Source organism: Elgaria multicarinata, chromosome 21 (assembly GCF_023053635.1).
Source record: "Elgaria multicarinata webbii isolate HBS135686 ecotype San Diego chromosome 21, rElgMul1.1.pri, whole genome shotgun sequence".
In the NCBI taxonomy this organism is placed as follows: Eukaryota; Metazoa; Chordata; class Lepidosauria; order Squamata; family Anguidae; genus Elgaria; species Elgaria multicarinata.
Genome location: NC_086191.1, coordinates 15,253,087 through 15,272,384, shown reverse-complemented (window position 1 = coordinate 15,272,384; position 19,298 = coordinate 15,253,087). Strand labels below are relative to the sequence as shown.

The window sequence follows — 19,298 nt, the reverse complement described above, 5'->3', positions numbered from 1 at the left end:
AGAGGTGTTGAGCCTCTTTCAGCCCACGGACCAGATTCCATTTCAGTGAAGCTCTCGGGGGCCGTGTTCCGGTGGTGGGCGGGGCCAAAGGCAAAAAGGGGGCGGGACCAAAATACCCGCCTCTTTTAGCTTCAAGCTCTTCCTGCCACTCAAAAAGCTTTCGGGGAGGCATTTCGGCCATTTCGAAAGGGAGGGAAACTGCACAACCTAAGGACTGGTGGTTGGGGAAAAGAGGGTGGAGCCAGGCAAAAGGGGCGTGGCATTTAGGGGAACGCAGAGGGCCCGACTGGGCCTCCATGGGGTTAGGACATGGCCCCCAGGTGTGGAGTTCTACTCCCCTGATTGAGACGTTCCGTCCCCCCACCCGCCCACCCCTGCCCTGCTTTCCCACCCTATCATACCGCACCTCCCCCAGGCTCAGCGCCTGTCCCCGCACCATCCTTACTATGTGCAGCTGAAGGTAGTCACCGAGCCCGGAGGCGCTGTCCACCCGCACCAGAATGGCGTTCTTCTGATGCGTGCTGAAGCCCACGGCCAGGCGGTCGGCCCGCGTGCTGGGTCGGTCGTTTGGCGGCCACGTGTACGTGATCAGCGCGCCGCCCTTCCCGAAAATGTACGTGGTGCCAGCTGGAAAGAAAAACGAGAGAACGAGAGAGGGTCAGAAAGAAAGGTCCCGTGCAGACCCTATGGACACTAGCAGAGTTAGATCCTTCATCCGGGCCCAGCTGATGGGGCTGTTTTACTCTTGGTATTTGCTGTCGCTTGTGTGCGACGGTGCCTCAATTGAGTTACACAGAGGGGAAAGGGCCCTGCCCTCTAAGAGCATACAGTGTTCCCTAATATTTACTGGGGGCAGGTATGGGCTCTAGCCAAGCCAACCGCTGGCCCAGCTGGCCTCGTTCCTAGTTGTAACTTCCCAACTAGGGATGAATGAATTGGACCATTTCAGATTCTCCGAATTCCTAATTCTTCCAATATTAAATTCAGTTCATCCTGAACTCTGAGAATTCCCCCCTCTGAAATGAAACAGACCAAACACACAAAGACTAAAACTAGAGTCCACTTCATCGGCTGGATGGAATATTATGGAGAGTTTCGGGTGGTTGTTTTTTTTTATACTCTCCATAATATTCCATGCCTCTGATGAATCTTTAGGGTGGATTCTTGCATTGAGCAGGGGGCTGGACTCGATGGCCTTGTAGGTCCCTTCCAACTCTACTATTCTATGATTCTAAGTGGACTCTAGTGCGCAAAAGCTTGCACCAGAATAAATTTGTCAGCTCTTTGTGGTTTTCGCTGCAACAGACTAACAGAATTTGAGACTTATTTATTTACAGTTTGCTTGGAAGTCCGTAGGCATTTTCGTGAACAACTCTGCTAATATGCGAACTTCCGTACACAACATTGCCTGTAACATACACATTGCTTTTTGCAAGTAATTTTCCTAATAGAACAGGGAGAAGACAGTCTATCATATAACACAGATTCTGGCCCATTTGCACTGGCTGCCGGTATATTTCCGAGCCCAGTTGAAGGTGCTGGGTTCACCCTATAAAGCCTTGCACACCTGCGGACTGCAATACCTGACGGAGAGTCTCTCTCGGCATGAACCTACCCGGACATTACGCTCATTATCTAAAGCCCTTCTCTAGGTGCCTCTTCCAAAGGAGGACAGCAGGAGAGGGCCTTCTCAGTGGCCGCCCCCTAATTATGGAATAAACTCCCCAGTGAGGCCCACCTGGCCCCAACATTGGGGATTTTTTTCAACACCAAGCTAAGATCTTCATCTTCTCTCTCTCAAGCATCTGGCAGCATATGATAAGGTCATGGGAATTCTTATTGTTGATTGTTAAAAGTGTGTGCGTGCGTGCGTGTTTGTTGTCTATTCATATGTTTGCATGTAAACAGTTTTTAAAGTAGGTAAAATATCTGTTTTTAAGGTCTTTGATCCCTGCAAACGCCCCACCAGAGAGCTTTGGATATTGGACGGCATAGAAATGTAAAAGAATCACAGAATTCTAGAATAGCAGAGTTGGAAGGGGCCCACAAGGCCATCGAGTCCAACCCCCTGCTCAGTGCAGGAATCCACCCTAAAGCAGCCCTGACAGAGGGTTGTCCAGCTGCCTCTTGAAGGCCTCTAGTGTGGGAGAGCCCACAACCTCACCAGGCAACGGGTTCCATTGTCGTACTGCTCTAACAGTCAGGAAGTTTTTCCTGATGTCCAGGAAAATCCATGTCTGCATTATCTGGCGGTCTGAAACGTGAAAGCCCTAATAGTTTTCTGTACAGTTTTGTAAAACCAATTTAGGTTTTGGGGTATTTTATAATTATAACTACAAGTTTTAGTATGTATTTCCATAATGTTGGAGGGTTCCACCCTAAATGTACAGCCACGGCTCCCTTTGTGAACAAGTGGGTGAGGCCAATATATTCTGATTCTTAGTATTGTTTTTTGTACTGGATGTAGTATATGACAACTCATGTGATTGGTTACCAATGTTGCGAGAGATATTTTTGTATCGTTTACAGCGTCCAACTGACGAAGATACTTCGAAACAGGATATGTACCGGACAACTGTTTTATTAGACGCCTTATTACGAATGTTTAATAGACGCCTTATGAATGTCATTTAGACGCCTGTCATTGTGAATGTGTGGAGTGATATACTTCCGAACTATTATTATCTAAAACTTTTGCTCTTAGGCAGTTTTGTAAAAATGTAAAATGCTACTGTGAACTTCAGTGCTGGGACATTGGACATTATTTCTGGTTTTGTTTTTCTTTATTAATTTTTATTGTGGAGGTTTTGCACTGTTGGATTTGTTTAAAGGGGTTTAAGAACATGTACCAGCTAGGAGAACTTGTTCTGTAGATTGATTACAAACTGTATATATATATATATGTTGTATATATCACCTATATCTCTAATATATTGCATCTATTTTACATCTCTAAGTGAATCTTTGTGGTTGAGTGTTATCACTCTTATTGTGCTTTGTAAATTCAACCACAGCCTTCTATCTACTTTATTCCTGTAACTTGAGACCGTTATTCTGTGTCCTGCACTCTGGGAGGATCGAGAAGAGATCCTGGCCCTCCTCTGTATGACAACCTTTTAAGTCTTTGAAGAGTGCTATCATGTCTCCCCTCCATCTTCTCTTCTCCAGGCTAAACATGCCCAGTTCTTTCAGTCTCTCTTCATGGGGCTTTGTTTCTAGACCTCTGATCATCCTCGTTGCCCTCCTCTGAACACGCTCCAGCTTGTCTGCGTCCTTCTTGAATTGTGGAGCCCAGAACTGGACGCAATACTCTAGATGAGGCCTAACCAGGGCCAAATAGAGAGGAACCAGAACTTCACGTGATTTGGAAGCTATACTTCTATTAAAGCAGCCCAAAATAGCATTGGCCTTTCTTGCAGCCATATCTCACTGTTGGCTCACATTCAGCTTGTGATCTAAAACAATTCCAAGATCCTTCTCGTTTGTAGTATTGCTGAGCCAAGTATCCCCCATCTTGTAACTGTGCATTTGGTTTCTATTTCCTAGATGTAGAACTTGGCATTTATCCCTATTAAATGTCATTCTGTTGTTTTCATTTCTGAAAACAATAGCGACTCCTAGGCCTGAGCTGCTTCCAGCCGGGTGACCCCCCAACCATTGCTCTTGATCTGCAAACTACAAGTGGAATTGTAATTGACTTCCCAAACTACTGCAATTTAGCGTGAGCACATGCTGCAACGTTCCAGCCACACTAATAGCTGTTGTGGGTGGGGAAATGCAATTCTCCCGAGCAGCCATTTTTAAAACCATTTCTCCCCCGTTTCAGTCTCTCTTTAAAAAAAAAAACAATTATTGAATTTGTTGCGTAGTGCTTATTTATTTGTTTTAAACATTCAAAGTCTTTTAGATGCGTTTTTATCAGTTTTTTTTTAAAATTGGGGTGAGTTATTAAAATGGCAGCGACAAGGGGGTGTGTGTGGATTGGCAGTGACCAGCAGGCAAATATATAAAAAATCATATTAGAGCTCTTTCATTTAAGCACAATTACGTGCATCTCTCTCTCTCTCTCTCCAAAGAAAGCGTTTTATCACTAATTAAAAGATTGATAAAAATAAATGAGGTGATAAAACGGTGCCAACTAGGTAGGAAAGAGTGAAGGTGTGTGAGAACGATAGGCTGAATGACAGACCACCCAAAACGTCACCGTACCCTTCTAATGACCGTTCTCGGAAAAGACGGAAAGCATTAAGAACTACCCACACCCAGGGGTACGATGCAACCACACAACGTTTTGGGCTTACTTGGGATCTGATGAGCACAAGACCCACCCTGCAGGCTCAGGCCAAGGGTCCATCCAGTCCAGCGTTTGGTTCACACAGTGGCCAAGCAGCTGCCCACAGCAAACCCACAAGCAAGACGTGAGTGCAGCAACATCTTCCCGCCCATGTTCCCCAGCCGCTGCTGTACGTAGGCACACTCCCTCTGATCCTGGAGGTGGCATATGGCCATCAGGACTAGTAGCCACAAGTAATTTAAAATGTAACTAACCCACTTATTAAATTGTTGCCCATCACTACCTCGTGCGGGAGCAAATTCCATAGTTTGACTCTGCGCTGTGTGAAGAAGGACTTCCTCTTCTCTGTCCTGAATTTCCCACCGATCAGCTTCATGGGATTTGACCCTGCTGGGTTCTAGTGTTTTGAGAGAGGGAGAAAGATGCCTCCCTATCATCTCCACACCAGGCATCATTTTATACTCCTCTGTCACAGAATCATAGAATAGTAGAGTTGGAATCCACCCTAAAGCATCCTTGACAGATGGTTGTCCAGCTGCCTCTTGAAGGCCTCTAGTGTGCGAGAGACCACAACCTCCCTAGGTCACTGGTTCCATTGTCGTACTGCTCTAACAGTCAGGACGTTTTTCCTGATGTCCAGCCGGAATCTGGCTTCCTTTAACTTGAGCCCGTTATTCCGTGTCCTGCACTCTTGGAGGATCAAGAAGAGATCCTGGCCCTCCTCTGTGAGACAACCTTTTAAGTCTTTGAAGAGTGCTCTCATGTCTCAACTCACTCGCCTTTTCACCAAGCTAAACAGTCCTAGTCGTTAAGAAAATAAGAATGTAAGAAGGGCCCTTATGCTGTATCAGACCAAGGGTCCATCTAGTCCAGCACTCTGTTCAAACAGCGGCCAACCAGCCATCGGCCAGGGATGAACAAGCAGGACATGGTGCAACAGCACCCTCCTCCCCATGTTCCCCAGCAACTGGTGCACACAGGCTTACTGCCTCTGATACTGGAGGCAGCACATAGTCATCAGGGCTACTAGCCCTTGATAGCCTTCTCCTCCAGGAATTTATCCAACCCCCTTTTAAAGCCATCCAAATGGGTGGCCATCACTACGTCTTGTGGTAACCTTTCGTTGCAACCTTTCCTCATATGGGGTTTTGCTCCAATCCCTTTGATTATTTTAGTTGCCCATTTCTGCTCCTTTCCCACGTCTGAAATATCCTTTTTTTTCTGAGGTGTCAGGACCAAAACTGTCCACTGTATTCCATGTCCAAGATGAAAGACAAAAGGCACACGGGAGGACACCGTTGAGCGGATGCCCCGTGAAATGTGAGCGAACGCTGCATGGCAATTCCAGAGCGAACACCTAGCCTAATAAAAAACCCTCCTGTAAATAAAAAGACTTGCACAGCATTGGAGAAAGGAGTCCCAGCCCAGCCTTCTCCCTGCTACACTGGATTTCTAACTGCAGGAAGCTTTTCAATGCACAGGAGTGTTCCAAAAATGAGATTCTTCCCATGGCCCACTTGCAGTGCCAGCTCAACATTGTGCTAGTTAAGGTGGAGCCCAAATGGCGCATGCATGTGCACACACAGACAGGCCTTGCTGAATCATTCGGGTACCGATTCCTACCTTGGTTCACCTGCCCGGCGCATAGCGCCACCTCTCAGGTTGGTTGCTTCGCCCTGCTGCAGGAGAGGGCTGCCCCCTGAGACCATTGGCACTCTGCATTGCCAAAGTCTCTTCTACCACTGGATTCCGCTGCATGCATCGGTCAGGCCTAACCTGAGCCTGGACGGAATGCAAACCTGCCTGGGGCCTCAGAAGGCCTCATTTATCTTTCATGCTTGTGCAGCTCTGCAGCTGGTTCCTGGACCACACACACACACACACTCAGCAGTTCATGTAGTCAGTCTGTCCTCTCCGTAGCCACTCCTTTGATAAATGGAACCCCAACACCTTCTCCACAAAGACTCCTTGCAGAAATCCCACCACCTCCCAACGCACTGGGCTCCAATCCGTTCCCTGAGCTGCGGATGGAATCCCAGGTCCCAGAGATCCTTCCTCCAGAGGTCCATTCTGTTCACACAGGGGCCGACCGGCTGCCCCAATGAGAAGCAGGACACAAGCTGGACATGAGCGCAATCTCACCTCCTGCTTATGTTCCCCAGCAACTGGTGTACATGCGCGTACTTCCTCTGATAACGGAGGGAGCACACAGCTACCAGTAGCCATGGGCAGCCTTCTCCTCCAGGAAGTTGCCTGATCCCCTTTTAAGGCCATCCAAATCGGTGGCCACCACCAGATCTTGTGGTAGCGAACTCCACAGTTTGAATCTGCGCTGTGCGAAGAAGTCCTTCCTTTCATCTCTCCTGAATCTCCCACCAATCAGCTTCATGAGATTATTATTATGGGACTAGTATGATGGGACTAGGATTAGGAGAGATGGGGGGAAGTCTCTCTCTCTCTCTCTCTCCTCCACGCCAGGTATACTTTCGTACGCTTCTATCATGTCTCGTCTCATTCACATTTTTCCAAAGAGCCCAATGTGGTTTACATGATCCTCCTCTCTATTTTATCCTCACAACAACCCTGTGAGGTAGGCTGGGCGGAGAGTCAGGGACTGGCCCAAAGTCACCCAGGGAGCTTCCATGGTTTTGCAGGGACAGGAATCCCAGTTTTCCCCATCCAGCCCTCTCTAACCACTACAACGCACCGGCTCTCAGTGGGCTGTCCGGAGACAGCAGGGCTCCTGACATGCATGTGTCAGCGCATGGATTTCAGCGCATGGATTTCAGCGCATGGATTTCAGCGCATGTGTCAGCGCATGGATTTCAGCTCCTCATTCAGCTGCTTTCTGTGCCTCTGTGCTAAAATAAGGAGCAGGGAAGAAGCTGTTTTCGCCTCACCCTCCTTTCGAGGGGCCAACGTGCGCCCACGGGCGCTCTTCCTCGTGCGATTGCCAGCGTCTAGCATGCAAGCACAGTGCGGCAGTAAAAAGGGGGGGCGGGCGGTTGTTGAAAGACCAAGCTCCTGAATTTCGGATCTCCCTGACTGAATCACCCCAACCTCAGTTGCTCATGTTTTGCAAAAGCAGAAGGTGGGGGAAGAAAATAAAAATGTAGGTCACTAGCAAGACGCTGAGATCCTCCCTCCTTCCCTCTCGGGAGACTTTGCGGAAAGAGGGGCAGCAATGAATAATTCATCACCCCATTAAGGGCTGGAAAAAGGGGTCGCCTGGGAAGAGGGAGTTCGGGAGAGCGGAGGAGGCAGGGCCGGAACGGCTCCTGAGAAGGAGGATGCGGAAAAGGACCACGGATCCCTTGCCCTGCGAGGCGAGGTCAGTCTGCCTCCCCAGGATGCCTCTCTGAGCACGTGCAGAGTGCTAGGCTCCCCTTGGGATGAAGAGATGGCGCTTCTATGGTGGAAGGTGCGTCTTTCCAAGCAGACCTGAGCGTCGTCACTTTTCCCCTCTGGCAGATCCCTTCAAGGATAAGAAGAGAGGTTGGACGAAGCTTCTAGCAACGCAGCCCTAGGGCCAAAAAAGAGCCATGGATTTTTGAGAGAGAGAGTGACAGAAAGAGAGGGGCCGTGCATGCGTGTGGCTGCAAGGGGGACAATCAGCATTCTTATCCTGCCAGGAGAGGGAGCCGTAACGCAAAGGTACCCCTACGACGCTCTGCAGCGTGCAGAACCCCAATGGCAAGTGTGCTCCTGAGCTTGCACAGAGCGATTTCCTCTTACCACAGTGGCACTAAAGGGTGCCAAAGGGGGTAACTAAAACTGGGGAGGGGCTGAGCGACAGAGTCCCTGCTTGGGCTGCATAAGGTCCATCCCAGCCAGCGTTACCAGGTAGAATTGAGAAACACCCCTGTCTACAACCCTGGAGAATTGCTGCCAGTCAGTGCAGACAAAACGGAGCTAGCTGAACCACTGGTTTGGCTTGGCAGCTTCTTTTCTTCCCAGCCACAACAGCTGGGATCCGTTGTAAGATAAGGAGGCCTCAGAGGGAAGCGTTTTTCAGTGCCATTCATGGAATCCCAAAGTTGGGAGGTGCCATTGAGGCCCTTTAGGGAAGAACCACCTGGTCAGTGCCGGAATCCAGTTTAAGGCATCCCTGTCAGAAGGCCATCCAGTCCCTGTCGAGAGCCTTGCAACAGAGTACTCTGAAGCATGTGCAAAGCTGCAATCCCTTTACCAGCACACCCCGCCGTCTCGCACCTCTGGAATTAGAAAGCCGAGATCCCAGGGGCACAGAGTGCAACTTTTAAGCAGGTGTGAGCCCCGGCACTTCTTCAGTTAGCAGCTGGGCTCTGAAACAGGAGCCCACAGCATTCACTCTGCATTCGGGTGCTGGCATTCGGTTTAACCAACGCCCAGGATGGCTCACCCGTGAAGAACATCAGAAGAGCCCTGCTGGATCAGACCAAGGGTCCATCGAGTCCAGCATTTTGTTCACATCGTGGTCAAACAGCAGAGTATTATTATATTATTATTATATTTATTGGTATCCCGCCTTTTGCCCAATGCTGGGCCTCAAGGCGGCCTTACAAAGTTTAAAATATACATGGGGGTGGGGAGGGAAACAAAACCATAAACATTTAAAATACACAACAAAATTATAAGATATTAACATAGACAGAGGGCCAGATTATTCTCCAAAGGCCTGCTGGAACAAAAAAGGTTTAGCCTGCTTCCGAAAGCCCATCAAGGAGGGAGCCAGCCTAGCTTCCCCGGGAAGAGAGTTCCAGAGCACCGGAGAAGCCACCGAGAAGGCCCTCTCCCACATCCCCACCAAGCGTGCCTGTGAAGAAGGCGGGACTGAAAGAAGGGCTTCTCCAGAAGATCTCAAAGCACGGGCAGGCTCAGAAGGGAGAATACGGTCTTTCAAATAATCTGGACCCGAACCATATAGGGCTTTATAGGTCATAACCAGCACATAAGACCCATTGCCTCTGATGCTAGAAGTAGCATATAGCCTTCAGGGCTAGGAGCCACTAATCCATTTGTCTAACTCCCTTTCAAAGTCATCCAAATGGGTGTCCATCCCTACGTCTTGTGAGAGAAAATTCCAGAGTTTGACTCTGCACTGCGTGAAGATGTCCTTCCTTTGATCTGTCCTGAATCTCCCACCAGTCACCTCCACGGGATGACCCTACCGGCTTCTAGTATTATGAACGAGGGGGAGAAATTCAGCTAAGGCTGTATCTGTAAGTCAGAAGTGGATGTGCAAAATCGCCACCCAGCGAACAGCTGGTGATGGAGACCATGGCAAAAGATCCAGCATCATTAATTGGGCTTGCACAGACATGCCAGGGTCCATCAGGGCTGATACTGGCTATCTCAGCATCCTTCTAATTTTGTGTGAGTGCAATATTTAATATTTCAGGGGGCAGCCCACAATAAAATGGTGCTTATTCCCAAAGAAAACGGCATAGCATCACAGCCGCAAAAAAAAAAACCACCCAAACAAATCCCATTTTATTCCTGGAGTCGTGATGGTGATAACGCTTTAAGTGGGTCTGAAATGCAGAACTACGTTTTGTTGTTTTATTGCTCCAAGGTATTTGGACTGTCGGAATGGCTGTAAAGCATGGAATGGTGGTTGGAGAGGGGGGAGGAAAGAGGTGTGAGTTGTGAGCTTCACAACTGAAGTGATACAGTGGTGAAGAAGAGCCCTGTGAGGCCATTAAGTCCAGGGTCTAAAATTACCTACCTGCACTACTGTATCAAGCGCAAGTTAACTTCTGCGACAAATAATATAAAACCAACACGACACGAAACATAAAAACAGGAGCCAAAAACAGCCAGCTAAAATGAATTCAACCAACATACACTCATCAGTTAAAACCGGCACCGTGGGAAGGCCGGGGGCAGTTAAGAAAGTGCCGATAAGAAATCTAAATTCGGTTGCCGAATCAAATTCGGCTGCTGTATTCAGCCCCACTTTGGGAGGGTTGCAATAAAAATCCAGAAAAGATCCAGGAAGCGCTCACACCACACAGGGGAGCTAGCTCTTACGCCACACAGCAGGGCCAAGGAACTGAGTTGTAAGTCTAAGCCAGAGAGTTTGCACATGAACCTGCTCCTTCACCCTGAAGGAGCAGGTTCGTAGCTTGGGGGTTCTCCTAGAACCATCTCTGTCACTTGAGGCTCAGGTGACAACAGTGGCACGGAGTGCCTTCCATAAACTCCGGTTGGTGGCCCAGCTACGCCCCTATCTGGACGGGGATAACCCGGCTTCAGTTGTCCATGCTCTGGTAACCTCCAAGTTAGATTACTGCAATGCACTCTACGTAGGGCTGCCTTTGAAGACGGTTCGGAAGCTGCAGCTCATGCAAAATGCAGCGGCCAGATTGATTTCGGGAACCAGAAGGTTCGACCATGTAACACCTGCTCTGGTCCGCTTGCACTGGCTGCCTGTATGTTTCCGAGCCCAATTCAAGGTGCTGGTTTTGACCTATAAAGCTTTACATGGCTTGGGACCAAAATACCTGACGGAACGCCTCTCCCGACGTGAATATACCCAGTCACTACGTTCAACATCCAAGGTCCTCCTCCGGGTGCCTACTCTGAGAGAGGCTTGGAGTGTGGCAACAAGGGATAGGGCCTTTTCGGTGGGGGCACCCAGACTGTGGAACGATCTCCCTGACGAGGCTCGCCTGGCGCCAACACTGCTATCTTTCCGGCGCCAGGTTAAGACTTTCCTCTTTGCCCAGGCATATGGCGGCACATCTTAATCACCCACATGTTAATTTTTTTAAACGGTTTTTAATGCTTTGTGTATGTTCTGTGTTTTAGAATTTTAAATTTTGTATACTCGTTTTTATCTTAATTTTAGAATTTCTGTAAACCCCAGAGAGCCCTGGCTATGGGGGTGGTATATAAGTGTAATAAATAAATAAATAAATAAATACATAAATAAATAATCTAGACAGATTGGGTGCTTTCAAGTCACCGGATCACTATCTGGCAAAAAGATCCAGGTTGTTTCCATGCCAGAGCAGAAGGGGTTTTCCGTCTCCTTAACTGGAAATATTTGTTCTCGACTTTCCAAGGTGGCTGAACGACGCAACACTAAAGGTGCCCAGAAGTAAGACTATGTTTTTTCTCAACGGAACGCCTCTCCTGACATGAGCCTACCCTTACACCACAACCAGCAACTAAGGGCCCCCTCCTGGTGCCTCCTCCAAAGGAGGCTCAGAAGACACCAACATGGAGCCTTCGCGGTGGTGGCCTCTCAATTATGGCATGATCTCCCAGATCAAGCCGGCCCAGGGTCAACATTGTAATCCTTTTGGCCCCAGGTTAAGTCCTTTCTCTCAGGCATATGTAGAGATGTAAAATTTCCGGAAGTTTTGAAGCCATGGAAAAAACCTGTTTCCCCCTGGTTTTTTTCAGGAAAAAACGGAAATCTTCGGGAAAATTGAAATAATGCAATATTAGCACTTTTTACAGATTGAAAGTCACTTTGTTATTTTAGCAACATAAAATGTAATTATCCCAGACATTCATAGATTTGAAGTTAACAACAGGGTTGAAAGCGATCATTTCCCTTTGTCGCTGCTATTTAATTTTGAAATGTAATTATGTCCAAGTTGGTATATACCAATATACATTTGGTATATTAACAGTACAGTGTATTCAAACAATTATTACATTTTTTTTTTACTTTTTTTTGGTAACAAATGGAGCTACAAGCTCCTGAACTGTTAGGAACGCCTGAACTGTAAGGAACCTCTTTGGTTCTGCCAGTTTATGAGGAGCAGGCAAAAAAATCAATTTAAAACAACAACAAAAGAAGCCACCAACATTAGTAACAAAGAAAATTATCTATGTCTCCGCTAGTCCTCCAGTGTCAAGACATAAAGCCCCCATTCCCCCCAAAAAAAACTGAGAAAAAAGGGGGAACCAAGATTCAATGAATATGCATGAAATTTAATCAGACTCATTTTCTGAGCTATAGCCATCACTATTAGTTTCAGTCTCTGCTTCAATGGCAGTGCTGCCCCCTAGAGGCAGAAATGCATCATGCTTTTGCATTTGAGAGTTGTAGTCTCAGTTTGCAGCCTAGGACTTGCTTGTCTTTGGTGCACAGACATTGTAATAATCTGATACTGTACAGTTTTTAGAAATCATTTGGAGAAGTAAATATCTGAACACCTTGTCTTAAACATTTTATTCATCATGCTAAAATAAAACAGCCCATAATCCGTCTTTTCATTTTTTCCCCAATTTTTCCAATTTTTCAGGAAAAAAACCAAAAGAGGCTTTGGGAAAAAATGGAAAAAATGTCTTTTTTTCTGAATTTTTCTGGGCCTTCACATCTCTAGGCATATGACAGCTTATGATGAGTTTTTAATTAGGTCCTGGATGGTCTTTGGTTGATTGCTTAAAATTGTTTGAGGTATATGTTGTCTGTATGTGTGCGCTGACTGCTTTTATGTAAATGGCGTTACACTTTGCATAATGCATTTTTAATGGTTTTTAAGTTTTGTAAACCACCCAGAGAGCTTCAGCCATGGGGTGGTATAGGAATAGGAACGTAATAAATAATAACGTGCAGCAAAGGAAAAATGCCTGAATCCTAAATCAGACCATTGGTCCACCTATCTCAGAATTACATAACACTGATTGTTTCCTAGCCCTGTGTGGAAATGCTACTGGCAATTGAACTTGGAACCTTTTGCATGCAAAGTTAAATGCTTTACCACTGAACTAAGGCCCGTTCCCTAAAAAATAAAGCAAGATTTCCTCATGATTCTGAGCAAAAGGGCTGATTTAAATAGGAACTTTTAAACTGTGGCCCTTATACTGTTCCTCAACACACGTCTGCTTAAAACCACTGCGTTGAACCCAGTGGGGGCCGGGGGCCCTGGTACCGGTGGGTTCCAGTTGGAACCAGTCAGAACTCTAAGGTATCCAAGGTGCTGAACCTGTTTCGGGGGTTTGCCTCAGCACCCTGGATCGCTCTTTTAGAGTTCTGACTGAAACCCAGAGTGGATTCAGTGCCCCACTGGAATCGGAGCCACCGGCCTCCACTGGTTGACTCTCAGGCCCACAGGACAAATCAATCACACACACGAGGTCCTACTCTGTCACTCCAGAATTCTCCAGGTACCCACACCCCCTTCCATTGGCTCCACCTCCTTCTGTCCCGACCAGTGGGTGGTTTCCCAAGCTTGTCACGGCTTTCGTCCCCTCCCGGCAATTCTAGAAGGTTGAAATGCCTCTCCTGAGGCCATCCAGAAGTGTCAAAGTAGAACACATTAAAAATAATGGCCAGCTGCTGCCTGCCAACCCCTTCGGCCGCCTCTACTCCTGCCCCAATATCATCAGACGTAGCACGAGCATCGCTTGCATTGGAATATGGATCTGCAACTCCGCATCAAGCTCAGCGCAACCCCCCCCCTTTCCAAAAGTGCCAGCGCCCGTCTCCCTCCCAGGCGAAAGAGAGTAAGCTGACCTGGCAAGTTGGGAAATGATGCCTCCGCCTCCGAGCTGCAGCGCCGAAGAGCCACCAGGTACAAGAGCCAAGGTGTGAGGGCAACTAAGGCAGGTTGCTAGGCAGTGTGGGAGGAGAGCAGCCATCCCCGCGGAGCGAGGAGAGGCTGGGGCAAGGAGGAAGAAGGAGGCTCTCGAAAGGTGGGGAGGAACAAGGCAGGTGCTGCAGCTCAGAGGTAGAGTGGCTGCTTTGCATCCCAATGGTCTCCGGTTCGATCTCCAAGTAGGGCAGGAAAAACTCCTGCCTGAATCCCTGGAGTGCCGCTGCTGCCAGTCAGTGTCGACAACACCGGGCTGGATGGACCAAGAGTCTAACTCAGTAGAAGACCTCTTCCTCTGTTCCTAAGGCAGCCACAGGGCCTCTCCAAGCTGCAAGGAGCCAGAGAGGGTGGTCTGCCGTGAAGTGACGCCCTCGGTCAACCTCAACGGACGGGATGGTGGCTAAGGAGAGGCACCATGTGACAGAGTAACGCAGAGAACAGCCGTAGAGCAGTTCTGGTTTAAACCAGCCTTCTCAACTTGGTGGCCTGCAGATGTGCTGGATTGCAACTCCCAGAATCCCAATCCAGCAACTCCCAGAATCCCAATCCAGCAACTCCCAGAATCCCAATCCAGCAACTCTCAAAATTCCAATCCAGCAACTCTCAGAATTCCAAGCCAGCAACTCCCAGAATCCTAAGCCAGCAACTCTCAGAATTCCAAGCCAGCAACTCCCAGAATCCTAAACCAGCAACTCTCAGAATTCCAAGCCAGCAACTCCCAGAATCCTAAACCAGCAACTCCCAGAATCCCAAGACAGCAACTCCCAGAATCCTAAAACAGCAACTCCCAGAATCCTAAGCCAGCAACTCCCAGAATCCTAAACCAGCAACTACCGGAATCCCAATCCAGCAACTCTCAGAATTCCAAGCCAACAACTCTCAGAATTCCAAGCCAGTAACTCCCAGAATTCCAAACCAGCAACTCCCAGAATCCACTGGCCATGCTGGCTGGGAGTTACAGGACTTGCAATGCAAAACTGTCCGGAAGGCGTGAAAGGCGTGGCGAGCGGACATGTAGTGAGTTTTGGCACAATTGAACATTGCTTGTTCGCCCATCGCTACCCTCTGTCCCTGAGCTATACAGCCCCTGACAGGAAGCAGCTTTCTACTAGGTCAGACTAATTGTCTGTCTCATCTAATATTGTCTATTCCAGATGTTTCAGACTTCAGCTCCCATCAGCCCCGGCCAGTGTGGCCAGGAATGCTGGGAGTTGTAGTCCAAAGCAGCTGGAAGGCAGCAGGTTGGGCCAGGGCTAGTCTGCACAGACTGGCAACTTCTCCAGGGTCTCGGGAAGTCAAAAGGTATTTCCAATCATCTGGTCTTTTTAAGAGGGGATTCAAGTTGAGATTTTCTGCATGCATGCAACCAAAGCTGTGTTCCCTTCCTTGGTGCTTGAGAGTCAGGAATGCAGACTTTGCATTCAGAAATGACATCCCCCTGACTTCCAAGTGTCGGCGATTAACTCCATGGGGAACCTTCTTTGCTTAGGAACGGTCCCTGCGGCTGTCCCCTCGACGGAGGCAGGACGCTGAGCCGGGAGGAACCGCCCCCTGCCACGACAGGGCAGTTCTAAGGAACAGGAGGAGCCTTCCCTGGGCAGAGGGTGATGCGGCCCAGGGCCTGCCACCTTCCCCTAAGGGGCTCTCCCGTTTCCACTGCAGCAGTCCAGACTGCAACGAGCAATCAAGTCTCCTGGCTGCATTCGCTGGGAAGTCGGGCTGGCTTCGTCGCATTCCTCCCCCCACCCCCCGCCGCCCCACATCAGACTCGCCCCCATCAGGTGTGCAAGTTTGTATTAATGAATGCCGGAACGCCATTCTCATCCCATTAATTCCGTGCTTTTATAAAATAAATATTGATACCAGCACTGGCACACCATGAATGGCACTGTTATGGCATGAATAATGGGACCTAATGGGGGTTTATTTTTAAACCCAGGAAACTGACAAAGATCATTAGAAACTTAATAGAAATTCCATCATTAGCATAAGTATCAGAGATTAAAGGCAGAGATTGCTCTATTTTCCCTGCAAACCTTCCTTCCCTTCCCTCTGACAGCATCAACCGGGAAGAGGTAAGACAGCACCGGGCTTCTCCCGCTCTCTCCGGTGCCTCTGCAGCCGTGGACACTTTGGCCGGGTGGCTGATCCGGCTAGGAAGCAAATCAGCCACCAGCTTTTGGGGATGAACCGGGAAGCAAACCCCACTTGCTAGGGAAAGCGTGGACTGAAAGGAACACGTACACACGGAGGAGAGCAGGGGGTTGTGGGGAAACCGGCAACCTCCCAGATGTGGTGGGAGCATGACGTACAAACATCCCTGACCATTAGCCATGGTGCCTGGGGATGATGGGACCTGGGGACGATGGGACCTGGGGCCTAGCAACCTCGGGGAGGGACAACTTCCTGACTGTTAGAGCAGTACGACAATGGAACCAGTGACCTAGAGACCAGTGACCTTGCTCGGCTCCATCCATTTTCTTCTGCTGCCCCTTACGCCTGGAACGCTCTTCCAGAACATTTGAGAACTACAAGTTCAATCGCAGCTTTTAAAGCTCAACTAAAAACTTTTCTTTTTCCTAAAGCTTTTAAAACTTGATGTTGTGCAGACTTTATACTGTTAGTTTTACCCTACCCTGTGCCTGCTTACCCTACCCTGTACCTGTTTGCATTCTCTTCCCCTCCTTATTGTTTTACTAGGATTTTATTAGATTGTAAGCCTATGCGGCAGAGTCTTGCTATTTACTGTTTTACTCTGTACAGCACCATGTACATTGATGGTGCTATATAAATAAATAAATAAATAAATAAATAAATAAATAAATAATAATAATAATAGAGAGGTGGTGGGCTCTCCCACATTAGAGGCCTTCAAGAGGCAGCTGTGCAACCATCTGTCAGGGATGCTTTAGGGTGGATTCCTGCACTGAGCAGGGGGTTGGACTCTATGGCCTTAGAGGCCCCTTCCAACTCTACTTTTCTATGATTCTATGATTCCCCACTCAAGGTGTAGGAAGGAAGCTTCTCTTGTCTCAGCCAGGATTTTCATTTACAGCTCACAAAGAGCCCAGTTTTAATAGCAGCGAGGGGTGCAGCAGAACCAGAGTTCACTAGGATGGGATGCAGCCCTGACACTTGATTTATAAGCAGGGACGCTGATGTCACCTGCCATGAGAGATGTGAAGGCCTGGGGGAGGGGGCCTGGAAAAAATAGTAAAAAAAAGAAAAGAAGCCCAGTTTCTCCCCCTTCCCTTTGAGATTTTCTGAAAAACTGAACAGCGCTGGACTGCGAAATATCTTCTTTTCGAATTTAAGACAACGTATTCATATAGCGTTACCCACTCTTTACTTTCCCCAATTATTGTGGCTTGTCTTTGATTTCAAGCGCCCTACAGATGCTTCTCACTACAAATCCCGTCAGTCCCAGACACCTACAGGCAACAGTCAAGAATGATGGGGAGTTTTTGCCCAGCTACATCTGCAAGGTTGTTTACAAGGGGCCACGTCCTGGATAAACATTTGGGACTTTTAGGTTAGAGTTTCTGACAACTACACAGGTTTCGGGCCCTGAAATCTCTTTGCTTTTAGAAAAGCAACTCTAGTTCCGATGATGATGATGATGATGATGATGATGATGATAATAATAATAATAATAATAATAATAATAGAAAGTCTCCTTTCAGAATACACCGTGCTTATGTTAATAACATTTTGGCATAAAGATTAGATTCAACCATATATAATGATCATTAAAAAACCGGCATTACACCAGCTGTTTGCCTTCCACTGAAGCCTAGCCCAAAAGAAGTAATGAAGGCGTAAGGTTTTTGAATGGGGTATTTTGATTACATCTTGCCTACCAGAACTGCACAGTTGTAATTAGCAACACATAAATAATAGTCAAATTCAGAGGCTGACACCCATCCCTCCTCCCCTTCTGTGAATCGAACAAGACGAACAAGTCTGACCATGGTCAGGGTGTCCCCAAATATGTTTTTAAAAACAGCTCAACTTTCTCGGTTCATTCCCTCGCTTTCCTGTCAGCGGAAGGATTCAGTTCTAGAAGTAAAATAAATAAAGAGTGCATGCGGAAGGTCCCGGGTTCAATTCCCGCGTCCCCAGATAGGACAGAAGAAAAAAAACAGCCTGAAACCCTGGACAGCTGCTGCAAGTCCGTGTTGGCAATACTAGGCTAGATAGACCCAGGGTCTGACTCTGTAAAAGGTAAACAAACAAGTGTGCACAGCCCCAATCCGCATCGGTACCACTGCGTGCCAGAAGGGGACGTTTGAACATTTCCCTTTGAGCCGGTCGGTTTCCAAAATTCCACGCACAGAACCGCGTAGAGGGTAAAAGGCCTCCATTGATATCAAGTGCACCATATACTCAGTATTGCCTTATCCCCAGCGGTTGGACTACAAATTCCATAATCCCCAGCCGGCCATGCTATCTGTGGGGTGGGAATTGTAGTCTAACACATCTGGGAGAAGGGTGATCTATATTAACGGACTGGGGCTCTTCCCAGCTGCACACCTGGGGTACCGGGGACGTGAAGCCAGGACTTTTCATAGGCACAGCAGGTACTGTATCACAGAGATATAGTCCATGCATAATAGGCCACCTGACACTGGGTGAAACCATTAGACTTGGCAAGGACTCTCCAAGCTATTTAGCCCTGCTGAAGCCCCCCTGCCCCAAAGACTCCTCCTCCCTCAACTGTCACCACCAGCAGCCATTCCAGCAGGGAGGGAGATGAGGCCCATTCCACCAGCCTTGCTGCAAGACTTACATTATTTTCCTCTGCTCTCCACGTTCCTTTTTCCTTGCGAGTCGTGTCTTTTTAGACTGTAAACTCTCAAACAGGGAGTATCCTTTTTAAAAAACTTACTATCCATAACCCGCTTCGGTCGGTCCCTCTTATTTTTTTTAAAAAAAGCCAAGGCGGGGGATAAAAATACATATAATTTAAATAAAAATAAATAAATAATAAATACCTGGAGAGGCCAGGGATTATACCTAGGGCCTTTTGTATGCAAAGAGTGAGCTGCAGAGAGTTCGACATTTGCACGGGCAATTCAGCAATTGAGCAGTAAAAGGACGAGATTCCAGACGACGTGACCAAAATGTCAAATCCCATCCAGCTTTCTCCTCCGGACGCCTCAGCCCTGCTCTACGCGGCCAACGAGGACTGTCTCCAGGAAGACCAGGTCCCGCCTCCTCCTCAAACGGGCGGATCCAGGCCCCTTTCCCCCTTGCCGAGGAAAGCAGCCAAGCTCCTTTTCCCATCCTGTCGGCCGCAATTATCTCTCCGCCTCGTCACACGGGGTGAGCTCTTTCGGCCCGTGGCGTAGGCGAGCTGCCCGCGGCGGGCCGGGTCAGCACGGCTGCAAATTAGCACCACACGCGTGAATCGGCTGCGGCCGTCTGCTTGTCTGGAGTTCCTTCACACGCAGCCGGACCTAGAGCTG

At 48.2% G+C, this 19,298-nt stretch overlaps 1 protein-coding gene across 2 annotated transcripts in view; it reads right to left on the bottom strand.

Annotated features, from left to right (window-relative positions):
* Window positions 1–19,298, bottom strand: part of NRXN2 (neurexin 2) — a 250,888-nt gene that overhangs the window by 85,503 nt on the left and 146,087 nt on the right. For both annotated transcript variants that reach the window (XM_063146186.1, XM_063146185.1), the window contains exon 14: window positions 446–627. In XM_063146186.1, coding sequence (XP_063002256.1) covers window positions 446–627 — 182 coding nt within the window. The remainder of the gene's footprint in view (window positions 1–445; window positions 628–19,298) is intronic.